At 43.0% G+C, this 15,032-nt stretch overlaps 1 protein-coding gene across 1 annotated transcript in view; it reads right to left on the minus strand.

The window, feature by feature from the left end:
- The window catches only part of ABCA1 (ATP binding cassette subfamily A member 1), a 130,774-nt gene that overhangs the window by 15,638 nt on the left and 100,104 nt on the right, over positions 1–15,032 (minus strand). Inside the window, exons 26-37 of the mRNA XM_077769825.1 lie at positions 14,693–14,741; positions 14,390–14,503; positions 13,170–13,318; positions 11,699–11,823; positions 10,386–10,484; positions 7,631–7,820; positions 6,616–6,710; positions 5,215–5,247; positions 4,084–4,189; positions 2,707–2,781; positions 2,057–2,226; positions 269–446 (exon numbers count right to left, since the gene is read on the minus strand). Coding sequence (XP_077625951.1) covers positions 269–446; positions 2,057–2,226; positions 2,707–2,781; positions 4,084–4,189; positions 5,215–5,247; positions 6,616–6,710; positions 7,631–7,820; positions 10,386–10,484; positions 11,699–11,823; positions 13,170–13,318; positions 14,390–14,503; positions 14,693–14,741 — 1,383 coding nt within the window. The remainder of the gene's footprint in view (positions 1–268; positions 447–2,056; positions 2,227–2,706; positions 2,782–4,083; positions 4,190–5,214; positions 5,248–6,615; positions 6,711–7,630; positions 7,821–10,385; positions 10,485–11,698; positions 11,824–13,169; positions 13,319–14,389; positions 14,504–14,692; positions 14,742–15,032) is intronic.

Here is a 15,032-nt window from a genome sequence, read left to right on the forward strand (position 1 = left end):
TTGACGTTACTTTGAAAAGGGGTCACTTAGGAAGTGGCAGTGGTATTAATTGCAGTGTAGGCAGATTTTTCTTTCTGGTGGGAGATCAGCTCTGTATCTGATGCCATATTTAGTTATTTAGTGTCATGAGAGTATATAACTGCCTCTGCCTTTTCCTTTTTCATTCATCTTTGACTAGCTCGTACACTTTTAGAAAAGCCAGAGGGGCTCTTTCATCCAATCCACAGCCCTAATGATTTATAAAACAGCAGAAGACTGGAGTTCTTACCATGTCCCACACAAAATTGGAGAGCCAGTAGATGACAGGCTTCACTCCACTGATGAACTGCAGGTGCTTTGCTTTGCTGACCCGCTCTTGGATCAGGAACACCACAAAGCTGGCCGGGACGAAAGACATTGCAAAGATGACACAGATGGACACAAGGACATCCACTGATGTAGTCATCCTGCAAACAAAAGACAGTGAGGCTATGAGGGGCCGCTGATGCAGTTGAGGACCCAATCAAGCAAGATACATGTGCATGTACATACCGCACACATACGCACACACAAGTGTCTGAGATCTGGGGCATAGCCTGGGGGGAAAATATCTGTTCACAAAATGAATTTCATTCAGGGTTAAAGATGATTATTTTCAACTAAAAAAAAAAAAAATACTGATAATTAAAATGCAAAACTGATTTCAGTGAGGCAAAAAAGAACCCATTGCCATAGTGAAATTATTTTAAAAAGTCTAATGGCCAAATGGCATTCATTTTGGTCTTCCTTTCTTGACTCTTAAGAGCATTAAGTTGTAAATTTCTACACATATAGGACTACTGTATCTTGAAAACTAAATAAAGCAGAAATATTAGTGTGAACCTATTCAAATAAGTTAATTTCTGGCTATAAATAAATTTGAAAACAATAGTGTGCGGTCTATGTAACGCATAACAAAAATTCTATCAGATTCTTATTCTAAGAACTATATGTTTATTAAGAAGGATATAATATAATCTATATATATATTAATTTTATATAAGTTTGGTATAAAGATCCTAGTGACATATATTGATAATCTATATGAGTTCAGCAGAAATAGCTGTGCCACGCTCCATATACAGGAAAGAATCCAACGTGATATCAACAATGCTGACTGCTAGACTTGGGCAATTTACATGAATTGCCTCATTTAACATCATACATCTAGAAATTTAAAAGCCAGATTCAAACACAGATCTCTGATTCCAAAGGCTATGTACTTTAAGCTACATTATACCAGTTTTAAACTTCACACACACACACACACACACACACACACACACACGATTCAAGAATTAAGGGGGGACAAAAGTTACAAACAGAGAGGAAGGGAGGCAAACCATAACAGATACTTAAATACAAAGAACAAAGTGAGGGTTGATTGGGGAGCGGGGGGAGTGGGGAATGGGCATTGAGAAGGGCACTTGTTGGGATGAGCACTGGGTGTTGTATGGAAGCTAATATGACAATAAATTATATTAAAAAATAAAAAATTTTTAAAAAGCTGATAAGAGTATGCCTCACCAAGTTTACAAACAGTGGTTTCAAAACTAATAAAACCATTTTTTAATTTATTTTTTAATGTTTATTCATTTTTTGAGAGCAGGAGAGGAAGAGGGGCTGACATAGAACTGGAAGCAGTCTCTCTGTGCTGACAGCTCAGAGCCTGACTTGGGGCTTCAACTCACAAACTGCGAGATCATGACCTGAGCCGAAGTAGGTCACTTAACTGACTGAGCCACCCAGGCACACCGGTTAGTGAGATAAAATATTTTGGGATTTTAGTGACAATTTACTAAATGTAATGGTTTTTAGACATCAGAGTCCTTTATCTTCTGCAGTTTAATCCCTGTCAGCCAATTCATAAATTGATCATTGTCTGCCCAGAACCTGAATTAACCCAGATATACCATAATATAACTGTGACCTCAGCTGGTACTCGAGAACCAATTTTGTACTTCCTTCCTCTACTCCAGGAGTCCACCAACACCCTCTTGTCCTCTTACCCCACCCATTCAGACACAGTCACACTTACAGAGCCACTTCTGAGAGCTGTTGCTTGGTGAGATTCAGAGGGTGATTGAAAGCAGTAATCCCATACTGGCTCGGGTTCTCTCCCTTCTGCAGGTTGGCCCGGAGGATGGCATTGTTCATGACATTCAAGAAAGAGCTAATGGCATGCCAGCCCTTATTGTTGAACCACACCTAAAATAAAATACACCAGGTATGAAGTAATGCTTCCAAATCCTGCTCCCAGAGGTAGATGGACATACAGAAAACATGGGCATGAATTTTAGGAATTACAGTCATACACCAAGATAAAACATTATAGTCCAAGAACATGGCAAAGTAATCACAGCAGCCAGGGTATACAGAGCATGAACCCGTAAGGCCAGGCACCATGCCAACTACCCTATACCTTTAACTCACTCAATCCTCACCACAGCTTTAAGGTAGCCATGATTACGGTCTCCCTTTCTTAGATTAGTGAACCGAGGCTTAGATAGTTAGGTAACGTAGTCAAGATCACAACAGTTCACTTGCCATGTCTGTGGCAAAGCAAATTCTCTTCATTGCTATACTATATGGCCTCCGTGGTAAAACTAGTAGCTCTTTCCTGTCATGAATACACCTGTCAACATTATAAGTTGTTCATCAAGAAGCTACTAGAACAAAGGGCTTTACCTTGACATTATTTTTTGTGTCTAGTCCTGTCATGAATCTTCCCAAGCTGCTGAGGAATCGATCTGCAGAACTGTCCTGTGAACAACAGAAACCTGCCTCAGTTGGGATGGTTCACAGGGAAGGGCTACGGGACAACCATGTGAGGAGCAACATCTTACTGCCTTGCTCACTGAAGTGAGATATTTGAAGTCACTGAATAACTGGTGCCCAAGAAACAAGTGACCAGAAATCTAAAGCATTCATGCTGCCAAAAAACCACAGGTCTTGAAGGAGTCACAGGGACGCCCAGTGACTCAAAGTCCCAAGATGCAGATGTTTCACTTTAACTGTGTGGTGAGGATTCTCCCAAGTGTTCTCTTGGCATCCTAGGACCCAGAACTACACTCAGTGTGCCGATGTGTTGGACATGTGGGGTCCGTGCCTCAACAATGGAGATAAGACTCTAGGACTATCATGGCTGCCCATGATCCTGGAGTGCATGTCATCTGACCCCTCAATTCTCATTTAAAAATGGGAAACCAGAGGGGTGGCTGGGTGGCTCAGTCAGTTAGGCATCCAAGTTTGGTTCATGATCTCGTGGTTTATGGATTCGAGCCCCACATTGGACTCAGTGCTGACAGCCTGGAGCCCACTTTGGATTCTGTGTGTGTGTGTCTCTCTCTCTGCCCCTCCCCTGTCTGCTCACATGCTTTCTCTCTCTCTCTCTCTCTCTCAAAAATAAACATAAAAAAAATTGGGAGGAGGGGCACCTGGGTGGCTCAGTCATTTAAGCGGCTGACTTCAGTTCAGGTCATGATCTCACAGTCTTGAGTTCAAGCCCTGAGTCGGGCTCTGGGCTGACAGCTCAGAGCCCGCAGCCTGCCTTGGATTCTGTGTATACCTCTCTCTCTTGGCCCCTCCCCCATTTGCCTGCTGTCTCTCTCTCTCTCTCTCTCAAAAGTAAACAACCATTTAAAAACAGCTTTTTAATAAAAAAATAAAAACAGGAAATCAGAAGTACTGAGAAATCAAGTGGGTGCTTTATAGAGGTCTTGCTGCCAGCTTTAAGGAAATAATTCATTTCCTGTTTAACCAGTGATTATTTTAGAAAATTATGTTTGAAGCCCAGTTTATTTGCCTATGGCTAAATTCATGAACTGAAGTTATTCTCAGTGTTTTAAATCTCTGAATTTTTTTGACCTATGTTTTCAGATATTAAACATACACTGTATAGCCTCATCTTGGCTGGCACAAGATCAGTAAATGCCAACAATGGCTTTGTATCACAAGTTTTAAAAACAGTAAGTAGTTGGGTGATTAAATTTATCTGCCAACTATTCCCACATAGCAGCAACTCTAGGCCCATTTTTCTGACATGTCCTAGAATGGATACCATACCTTGGCCAGCTTCAAGTGTTTCTTCACTTGCTTGATGGCATTATTAACTTCTTGACTTGAAGGGAATGAATAAGAATTACTGGCACCCAGGGAAAACCCTCCGTACCTAAAAGAAGAGCCTGGCATTAGAATACAGCATGGTACACAGTTATCACTGAGCAGCAGACATCCCATGAATGTGTGCATGCTTCACGTAGGTGAATTGCTTAATCAAAAACAGGACTGAAGCTAGACTTGGAGAAAACTGCATCTTGGCCTCCTCTAATGAATTCTGGCAATCTCTTAACTCATGGTTCCTGCACAAGTGGGAAGGACCTATATGTGATTACACACAGAGTGAGATGTCTGAGGCATTAAGAAGGGTCGTTCATCTCACAGCCTGATGGCCCAGGCCTACACGTGGGTATCTGGGCAGGGGTCTGGGTTTCAAGACAAGCAGATGGGGAGTTAGAGGAGGGACACTGAGCAGAGTAGCCTAAGGAGGAGGGCTTACAGACAGGACTTGGCTCTTTCTTAGCATCAAGACTACTTTAGGGGTCCCCAGTCTGCATCTGCTCTGTACAGAGATCTGTGGGTGCTGGCCCTTGGGAAAAAGGCAAAGAGGAAAAATGGGAAGCAGTGACGGAGCTAAGTTTTGAGGCAGCCATATAAGGTATCTCATTCTTTAGTAAATACAAACTGGCTTCAAGGATTCATTGAAGTTCCTTCCTTTCTTCCCTAGGGCCACCTGTTCTTTCAAAACCTACAAGGATAAAGGAGTTCAAATACTGTGAAAATAAGTAACTTTGATGCCTGTTATTTCATCCAAGACCTTGGTCTCATTCTAAAGGTCTGAAAAATTGTCCTAGAGGGGTCCCTAGGACCCCTTGGGAATGTGCCAAGAGCATAAGCTGTTTCCCTCACAACAGTGTGCTTCCCTGTAAAATCCGTAGAGACCTCTGAGACGCCGCTGAATCTCCTCATGGGGATCAGAATGCCACATCTTTCAAAGGCATCTGAAGAGACAGCTGAGCACCGAGCAATCCCCACACCCCAGCCTCCTGGCATCTGGGGTACCTGGATCAAAGTCATCCTTCTGAACTACAGGAGTCCAGAAAAAATAAAAGCAAGCACAGGAAGAGATCAACTTACCTAAACTCATTCACCCAGATCTTGTTCTTTAAACTGTAGAAGCCAAAGAAAAGAAACCAAAAATCAGTTTGAAGAATCATTGATCCTATTCCTGATGACACAAAAGTTACTATCTACCCGAGGAAACAAGCAGAGATGGAAAGAATCCTGTGAACAGGCTGGTATTGAGGGAGTGGTACCTACAGCAGGATGCCCCAGTCACTGTGTCTTTTCCTCCTCATCTTAAAACCATCATGTTGTTTATATGAAAATCATGCTTTGGATTAAACCAATTCAAAACCTAATGTGACTGAACTAATAGATTTTTTTTTTAACTCCTTTTAAGTAGGCTCCACACCCGAAGAGAGGCTCAAACTCATGACCTTGAGATCAAGAGTCAAATGCTCTACCAACTGAGCCAGAGAGGCACCCTGAAACTTACTGAATTTAAGGTAATATGTCAGCTATGGAGGACATGGAAAGGTTATTTCTCATTCTTGGAAACTCACAGTAATTATCATTATCAAACTCACATTGAATTTTCATTTAAGCACACTCTTGTCATTTAAAATTACTGAGAATACCTAACAGAGAGGCTCAACAAACCAAAAGGAAACCAGAATGATCATTTCCTGGGCATCAAGTTAAGTACTCAGTGTTGTGTAGTGATGCCCCAGGAACCTTCATGGCTCTTCCAAGTCTCCACAGACAAGTCAGGCCATTGAGTTGGCCCAGAGCTCACTTCATAGTGCTACATATCATCAATACTATCAATCATTCCATTTATGAGAGGCCCTTGACATATATCATGTCATTTAATCTGCACCATGGAGTAGTAAGAGAAACAGTATTCTCACATAATCTACAAACTAAGGCTTTTTAAAGGAAAACTGGTTGCTCCTGGTAAAACAGATAATAAGTATAATTCAAATTTGAATCCAGATTTATTTTTTTATTGACAAACAACCAGGTGCAAGTTTAAGGTATATAACAGTTTGATTTAACATATTTATATATTACACTTTGATTACCACAGTGCTGTCAGCTAACATCTCCATCATGTCCTGTAATTACGGTCTCTTTTTTTGTGGCAAGCACATTTAAGATCTAGTTTCTTTATAACTTAGAAGTATACAATACAGTATTTTTAACTGTAATCACAATAGTGTACATTTGAACTCCAGAACTTTTCTAGTGCACAGCACTGTGATTATACTGGGCAGCCTTAATGTTGATGCTGACAACTAAAAGTTCATAATACTTACCTTTAGCTTGGGAGAAAATCCTAAACAACCAAAAGCCAACATTAGGTCAAAATTTGATGTCTCCGCCACCCCCACCCTCCCACACACATAACCAACCTGCTATTTTTAGACCTATAATTCCCCTACACAGGAAGAGCCAGGTTTAGTAAATAATGACCTTTTGGCTATGATCTGCACATAGGTCTTCACCAGATAATCCGAAATGTTTCTTCCTGTCAGGTTCTGAAGGATGTCTGCGGTGTTCTGTTTTCTCTGTCATCACAGAAAAAACAAGCATAAGTGTCTTTATGGACCACAATTGGAACAGAAACAAATAAACAAAAAAAAAAAAAAAATCAAAGACTAGAGGACACATATCACTCAAACATGGACCACAGAAAGACCAGACTCCAGGCACTACCATCATCCAAACACCGAGGACTGGTCCATTCTGCCCTCAGCATTGGCCATTCCCTTCTGCCAAGCCAAGATGTTCCCAGGAAATTATTCTCAACTGCTAAACAATAGACAGTAGAATATGATTCTTTATAGTCACAAAAGTGTTCAGGGAGCAGTATCACTGACTATGCCCAGCAAATTCTTTTGTTCACTGGAGTTATACTGATGAACAGATTAGCTGTGGTTTTAGGAAGAAGCAACCAGGACATCTTTAAGTTCTCACACCCATTTAAATGTGCTTGTCCTCACCCTGCAACTTGGATGCTGACACAGCAGCAGAGGGAGATCACAAGCAAGCCTCTTCCTGAAACTGTTCTCAGAAAAAAGGCTCACGACTGCTGCCTACATTCAGTCTCAGAGAATGTCAGAGTTTTAAGACACACAGAAGCTTCATGGGCCAGCCTCCCTAATTCAGAGGTGGCTTCTCCTCAGTGGGAGAAGCCAGAGTTTGTCTTTCACAGCCCACTGATCCCTAGTGTTGGGTTCTGGTTTTAACTCAAACAAGTGAGCACGCTAGGCTGCCTTTTCTCAAACTAGAGAAACAAGCTAAGCTAAGATAGAAGCTTATGGACCAGCGTCTTCCCCTCAAAACTCACATGCTTTTCCCCATACAATTAAGATCCAGCCTGAAAGACAACGCCCTGACATGATATGCCATCCATTCCTTCTTCCTAACAGAAGTGCCCCAACCCACCCTGCACCGCCATCTGCTCATCACACGGAGACTGACTCACTTGTGGAGGAGGCAGCCCCCCTGCCCCCAGGGGACACACAGGCAGCATCTTCTTGATTTTGTCGCTGCTACACTGGCAGGAGGGTGAGGGGTTCTCCATCGTCCAGTTCCCATTTTGGAAGAGTTTTGTGATGGTCTGGGGAACCGGGGCGGTGGTCCACTCCTCCTCCCCCACAGAGCAGGGCATGTCTCTGCAGAAGGAAGACATCAACAGTAGCATCACCTGAGAGGGCCTGGCCTTTCCTGGTGCCTCAGGAGCACAGATCAATTAATAACAACCGCAAACATGCATCGATCCCCTTACCATTTGTTTGATCTCTGCACAGACCTGTAAGCCGCAAACTTACTTTGCAGTTCAGGATGATGGAACACAAAGAGGCCCTAAATGCTCACCTACCAAACTCCAGTGAATCCAATCCACCAGATGGTGGTCTCCTGCCCCTGTGTTCACTCAACAAATACTCGCTGAGCATCTACTACATGCCAGAGACTATTCTACACATTTGAGAACCTGGGATGAACAAGACAAAGTCTCTGCCTGCATGGAGCTGGAATTCCTGTGCTAGAATTTGGCAATAAATAAATGTTACCTAGCCAAAAATAAAGCCAAATAAGAGGACACTGAATTGGGGGGGGGGGGGGGGGGGGGGGGGGGANCTTCTTCCAAGGCATACATGATTAGAAAGAGAAGCCAAAAAAGACTAGGGATAAAGAAAAAGCAAAGGAAATAGAAAGTATAGGTACAAAGTCCCTCAAAAGAAATGAGCTCTCCATGTTTGAGGAACAGGAGGAAGGCAGTGTGGCTGGGGCGAGATGAGCTAGGAAGGACACAGTGGGAGAGGAGGGGTGGAGGGAGGCAGTTGCCAGATGATCAGGCCTGGGAAGGAGTCTGCATGTTATGCTCAATGTGCTGAAAATCTGGTGCAAGATGGCAAGATTCACTTTATGTTTTAAAATAAGTAGAGAATTGAGGTTGGGGAGAGGGTGCTCAGTACATGAAGAGTTAAATTGTTTGCAAGCACGCTAGGTGACAAAAGACAAGGCCTTTGTGCCTGACTGGAGCTCGGAATCACTGTGGACCATCAAGACACTTGTCCTCTCGAGTCTTAGCTTCTCCACTAAAAGTACAAAATGACATCTTGAAACAAGTCATTTCTAGTAACTCATCTAGTTTGAAATTCTACAATTTAATGCGTAGCCACATTCTTTATGTCATGCTTGAATGTACTAAAAATATCAAAGGAACAGATTTGTGGATTGCTCTCTAGTTCTCTCTAAAGCACTGTGACTTGATGCAAAAGTCAGAGTAAGACACAGTACCTCCTGAAGCTCATACTCTAAAGCCTTTACAAAATGACTGGCTGAGACAAAGCTCAATGCCACAGTCAATGTCCCAGTCAAAGTTCCCTCAGTTCTCCCCCTTTAGGTAAAACCTAGAATGTGTATTTGGTAGAAGTTGCCAGAGCGAGGCCCCTTCCATCACATGACCCCTAACACACATTCAGCAGTGCTTTGCCCCCAAGGCTGTGGGCCCTCTGATGGCAAGAGGGGCCTGACCTCTTTTGTCTCTGGAGGTTCCCTGAGCCCAGACCCAGCTTCTTCTATGGCTGCCACCTATCTGTGAGTCCACACTGCTCAGCAAATGTGTAATGAATCCATCTAACTCTATTAGCTTCTCATCTCATTCTCCTACCTCGCCTATACAACTTGCAGGTTTGTCCAAAGTCAAAAGTCTTGTGACTTCAAATAGGATGTCTCCAGGTCTTTTTTTTTTTCCCCACATCTTTTTCCATCACGATCATCTTGTTCTTTAGGATCTGATATTGGCTGCTAGGGCTTATCACCCATTAAGCATTATGCAACAGCACATGTTTAGTAAATATCCAATAATAAGAGCTAGCAAGTACATGGTAACTATCCATCTAGAAGTCTGCTCTGAAACCTTGTATGCATGAGCACTATACTCACTGGTCACTTGCAAGGTCAGTACCTTGCCTTTAAAACCTGGAACTCAAGTTAGCCCTTCTCCAAACTTACTATTGCCTTCCCTCACTCTCCATAATTCTTCAGAGTCTGTGATGTAACTACTTGAACCTCATTCGACCTCAGCCTGGAACTTCAAACCTGCCCGGGCCATGGTTCAGCCCTCATGGAAATTCAACTCTCTTCACGGTCATTATGCACAAAGACCTCCACACACATCTCCCCCCATACCCACTTAGACACCCATGGGTATTTCACTGCATTTATTCATACACTGCCTATTTCCTTAAAACGGATTTTGAAGGAAAGCACAAAGATATGCAACTCTAAAAGAAGAACATGTCCATTTCAATACACGATAATGTAACATCTTTTCAGGTTGGCAAAGTGAAGAAGCTGGTAAGCAAAACTGCAAATTACATATAATGGCAGCCTATCTCTGCTAGGTACAGGAGCTGGTAGGAAGGAAAAAGGGAAAAGCATTTGATCAGTACGAAGTGCTATTTAAATTAAATATTAATCCCTAAAGCAGTAAATAAATGTCTGTAGTGATTTACTTTGAAGGATGTTAGAAAACTCTCCTAGTCTGCTATGTTTGTGTCTAGATGGTCTGGTTGGATTACTATATCAGCCTTTTAAAAACAAAAAATAGTTTAAAGGACAAATGATACTAGTCACAATGTGGCATCTATCATAGCTGATAAGGGCAATATATTAGACATCAAACCAGGTGACATGCCTAAGAAGACCCAGCTGTGGAGAGTGGCACTCACGGGATTGGGTTTCCTTCCATACATCGGGTTCCGAAGCCAGGATCTCTGGTGAGGGCATTCAAGAGTTCCTGGGTGCCCAGGTCCTCAGGAGCATCATTACTGTGGGTACACGACAGGCAGACATTAGTAATACATTAAAACCAGGAATTGGAAGGTGGAATTGGTTTTCTAAGTTAAACACTTCACTAGCCACTTCCTGTGTGCCAAGCTCTTAAAACAGATGTGAATCAACACAAAACCTACCCCAAAGGAGCTCAGACATGGACTGCTTATTTGGGATCAAGATAACATACAGCCCTCTGAAGCAGTTTGTGTTAGTTCTACATATGGAGTTGTCTGTGGGTGGGTGTGCACACAGTATGCATACATGCACATTTACATATGGATTTTTTAACGTGAAGAAATTCAGGATCAGTTTTTCAAAAACACTTTCACAGTTCTCCATAAAACCTGGACTCAACAGGCAAGAAACATGGGGCTAGAGGAGGAGGAATGGATTCACACATTTATGGATTTTTTTTGTTTCCTTTGTTTGGTCTACAAATAGTACAAGCCTGAAGAAAACTTCTGCTTAAGGAAATAAGAGAAATTCTTTTGTTCTATGAAGCACGGGATTGTTCCAGAGTAGCTGGCATTTGTGTCTAAAGAATACACACTAGGATCACCTCAGCTGATTAAGCGTCTGACTTTGGCTCAGGTCATGATCTTATGGTTCATGAGTTAGAGCCCCACATTGGGCTCTGTGTTGACAAGCTCAGAGCCTGACAGCTGCTTCAGATTCTATGTCTCCCTCTCTCTCTGCCCCTCTGCCACTCATACTCTATCTCTGTGTCTCTCAAACATAAATAAACATTAAAGACACATGCTAGTTACTATCTATAATTTAATCAACACATGAACTGTATCCTGCACAAACAAGACCGTGGGGGGTGTGTAATGCTGTGACAGTGTACGGAAGCCCTGTGATCCAAAATTCAAACATAGTTTTGAAACGCCAAATACATGACAGCTTCATCACAGGTGTATTCCAAGGGCAGATTATTTATGTAAAGCATGTAAGACTGTTCTTGATGTCAGCAGTATAAAAGGAAAGGAGCTCCAAAGTGGCAATAGAGAACTGGTCTATTATTTGAGGTTCAATTGGCTGCTGTTCTTTGCATCCATTGTTAGTTTGTGCAGGGGCTTTGGGACAGCTGATAAAATCCACTCCACTACGTAAGTCTTGAGTCCACTGTCCCTTGGCCCTCAGCACAGTAAACACCTGGGTCTGTCTGGGCTCTCTTCTGTCCCCGGGTGCAGGCGCAAGCACATACCTGACAAATGTGTACTGTTCGTTGTACATCCAGGGCTGAAGCTCCAGGCTGGGGTACTTGCCAAAAGGTGGCACGATCAAGCTGAACACCAGGGCAATGCAGACAAACACAGCTGGCAGGACAATCTACAACCAGGGGCAGAGGGGAAAGGAAATTGCAAAACAGGGTATGTGTTAGAAAGAAGGGCATGGGGCAAGCCCCTAAGAGTCCAGCTAGCCTCCCAGACCAGCCAGCATGCAAATGAGCAGTCCAGGGCCCACAGCAGAGCTCCACCAAGGCACTCATGGCAGGCCGGAAGCAGCAGATCCTGACAACTAAACCTCTTCTCTCCGGGGCATTTCTGGAAGCTGGCAGCACTAGGTCAGAGGCCATGGCCACCTGGCAGAGGCACCAAGCTAAAAACTTCAGAGTCAACAGTGGCCATACGTCAGGGTGACTCAGAACACTCGGGCCTGTCCTCTTCCCTCTGAAGACCCGAGAAAGACCCCACTGGGCCAGGAGCCCAGCTCAGCTCAGAGAAAGGCTGAGAGAAAAGTCCTGGACCAGGAGTCAGAAGACCTGAAGGCTGGCTCTGTCTTTACTACTAGCGTATCCATGTGAAGCCACTTCCCGCTGTGGCCTCGTGTGCTCACTTGTAATCTGCGGACCAAGACTAAAGGACCCACAGTCAGATCCCACACTCTGAAAGGGAAACAGCAGCCACTGTCACCATGTAATGGCCTCAAAAAGCAGAATTACCTAAATCCTTTTTTATGGGAAAACACTATATGACAATGATCTCATTTTGTTATTGTTACAACCCTAAGTAGTAGTATCATCATCAAATAACTAACAAGGTAGTTGAACTGAGAGAAACTAAGGAACTTGCCCAAGGTGACACAGCCATGAGTAGCAGAACCAGAATTCAATCCAGGTCTGTACGTTCCAAACTCATACTCTCTTACATTATCCACATAGTCTATAGGGAAGAATCTGATTTTATACTTGACTTTATACTTCTTGAGTTTATAGAGTGGGATAATTTCATCCCTTCTGAGCAAGCGACTTAGCAAGCCAACAACTTAGCATGACATGCAGGCATCTGTATGTATCATTTCTCAGGTTATGAAAACTGAATTTGCCCAGCCAGTTTTTCTGAACTCTGCCCCTCTTCTATTATCCTTTACAGTAACACTCAATACACACAGCACTACTCCATGTCAGGCCCCATTCTAAGCATTTACTCATTTTAATCCTCCTAACAGCCCCGTGTTGTAGGTATGTTATCTTCATTCTAAAGCGGAGTAGATGGAGGCAGAGAAGAAACTTGCCTGCAGACGCATGAGTGGCAAGAAGCAGAACTGGGACTGAAATACAGAGTCTGGACCTACCACCCATCTCCTAACCATGACCCTCTCCTGCCTCCACTGGTCAGGGAGTCTGCAGCCCACCCATGAAGCCAGAGTCCCAGGCGTGGAGCAGCTCTTGTCACCTGAGCAAAGAATCCTTTCCGACTCCTTCTGGCAATCAGCAACCTCTTCCACAGAAGGGCCACAAACTGCTGCTGTGTGAGTTTCCAGCCCTTCACTTGGTAGGAGCCTTTGCCGTCCATCCCGCTGAGCAGGTCTGTCTCTCTGGATTCTGCAAGAAGCCAACACCGAAGGTCACCTGTTATCTCAGACAGTTTTGACATCACCATGTTCCTCCCTCCAGCATTCTCAGCAACCATTTGAGAGGCTTGTGTTTAAAAGCAAAAGTCTCTCAAAAGTAAAGAACTTTCAGGAAAAATCTGTCTGAGGGAAAGTTAGGACTCCAAATGTCCAACAGTAGCAGTTTGTGCCTTCCAGTTCTTGTCTGAGGAGTACAGGAAATGAAGGTGCCTTGAGACAATCCAAGAGATGTGTTCACATGTAACTGTTTCATTTAGAGTCATTCAGATGATCCAACTCATCCTCACTTTCTTAGAGAATATTAAACACAACAGGCTATGTGTTTAGGCTAACATAATTGAGAGCACAAGATGCTGATTTGTCTCCCATCCGTTATATTTTTGGTAAAAGATAGACACATTCAAATGATCTAAGTACTGACAATGCATAAAGTCGAGAAGAACATGAGGGCCACACACTCATGTGAGCAGGACTAGGAAAGCCAGAAAAGTTTCTGCTCCTAACAACTGTATAAAACTCTGGATCTTAAATTAATGATTCCTAACTGAGGTACTTTAACATCTCAAGAGTATTTGCTTGACTTATTGTCTCCTTTTCTCCATCCCCCTCAAACACACAGGGATATACTCATCCAAAATATCTAAGTCTAAGGAACAATTAATTCTAAAAGCTGACATATTAGAAACCATTCATCCATTTAAACAATATTCATTTAACAATTAAACACCTAATGTATGCAATAAGCATCGTCTCCACAGAAAAGATAATAAATGAATTCAGAGGATTGAGAGAACATCCTTTTATATGTACCTTGAGAGAAAGAGCTCAACTAAATGAAGAAAGTGATGAGGATAGGCTCTTTCAGGACTGATAGGTTGCCCAATGCTGGAAAAGGGAACATGGCTTTTCTCATCTTCCCCCTTCCCTTTGGGCCCTGTATGCATCTATCATCCTGGGCTTAAGGCCACAGAAAGGAAACGTTGGAATACACAAGACAGAAATTCACTTTCAAACAATGAACACAGATCTTGCCCAAACAGACCTGGGTCTACATCAGAATCATTAGGATCAATGGCATCATCTTCAGTGAATGGGCGAAGACAGCTCTGCTTGTCCCCAAAGGCCCGCCTGTTTCGTCTTGCTGGCAAGGTGCCATCTGTAGGCAAAAGGAAGGGATTCCACATTTTATTTGTAACAAAACTAACCCTTCTCATCTGTCACAAATATATACACTAAAAATAAGAACGCAATAAATCAAGTCAAATGGAAAGGCACAGTTCTGGTGAGCCAAGACAGCCTGCCGGGGGTACAGCCCGGAGCATATCTGGCTCCCCTAGCGGGTTACCTGAAGTCTCAGCGTCCACCCCACTCTCTTCAGCCACTTTGAGAAATATCTGAAAAATAGAGGTGAGAATATTCTGAACACCACATTATGAGAACAATCATCACTGCCACAATTACTGCATTACTGAGTAGCTTATTAACCCCTAAACACAAAAACTAAAAGCTTCCTTAATTAATAATACTTTCTCAGTCACTTGGGAGTGAAGGCATTTTTAACTGGGGAACATTTCCTCAGTAGTCAGAACTATCAATCCAAACAATCCTTTTCAAATTAAAGGCGTGACATTAGAACACACAGCAGAAGAAATTTGTTCTGATTCTACAGGGAGCCTGTCAGGTGG

The sequence above is a fragment of the Crocuta crocuta genome, unplaced genomic scaffold (genome assembly GCF_008692635.1).
Source record: "Crocuta crocuta isolate KB4526 unplaced genomic scaffold, BGI_CrCroc_1.0 scaffold95, whole genome shotgun sequence".
Classification (NCBI taxonomy): Eukaryota; Metazoa; Chordata; class Mammalia; order Carnivora; family Hyaenidae; genus Crocuta; species Crocuta crocuta.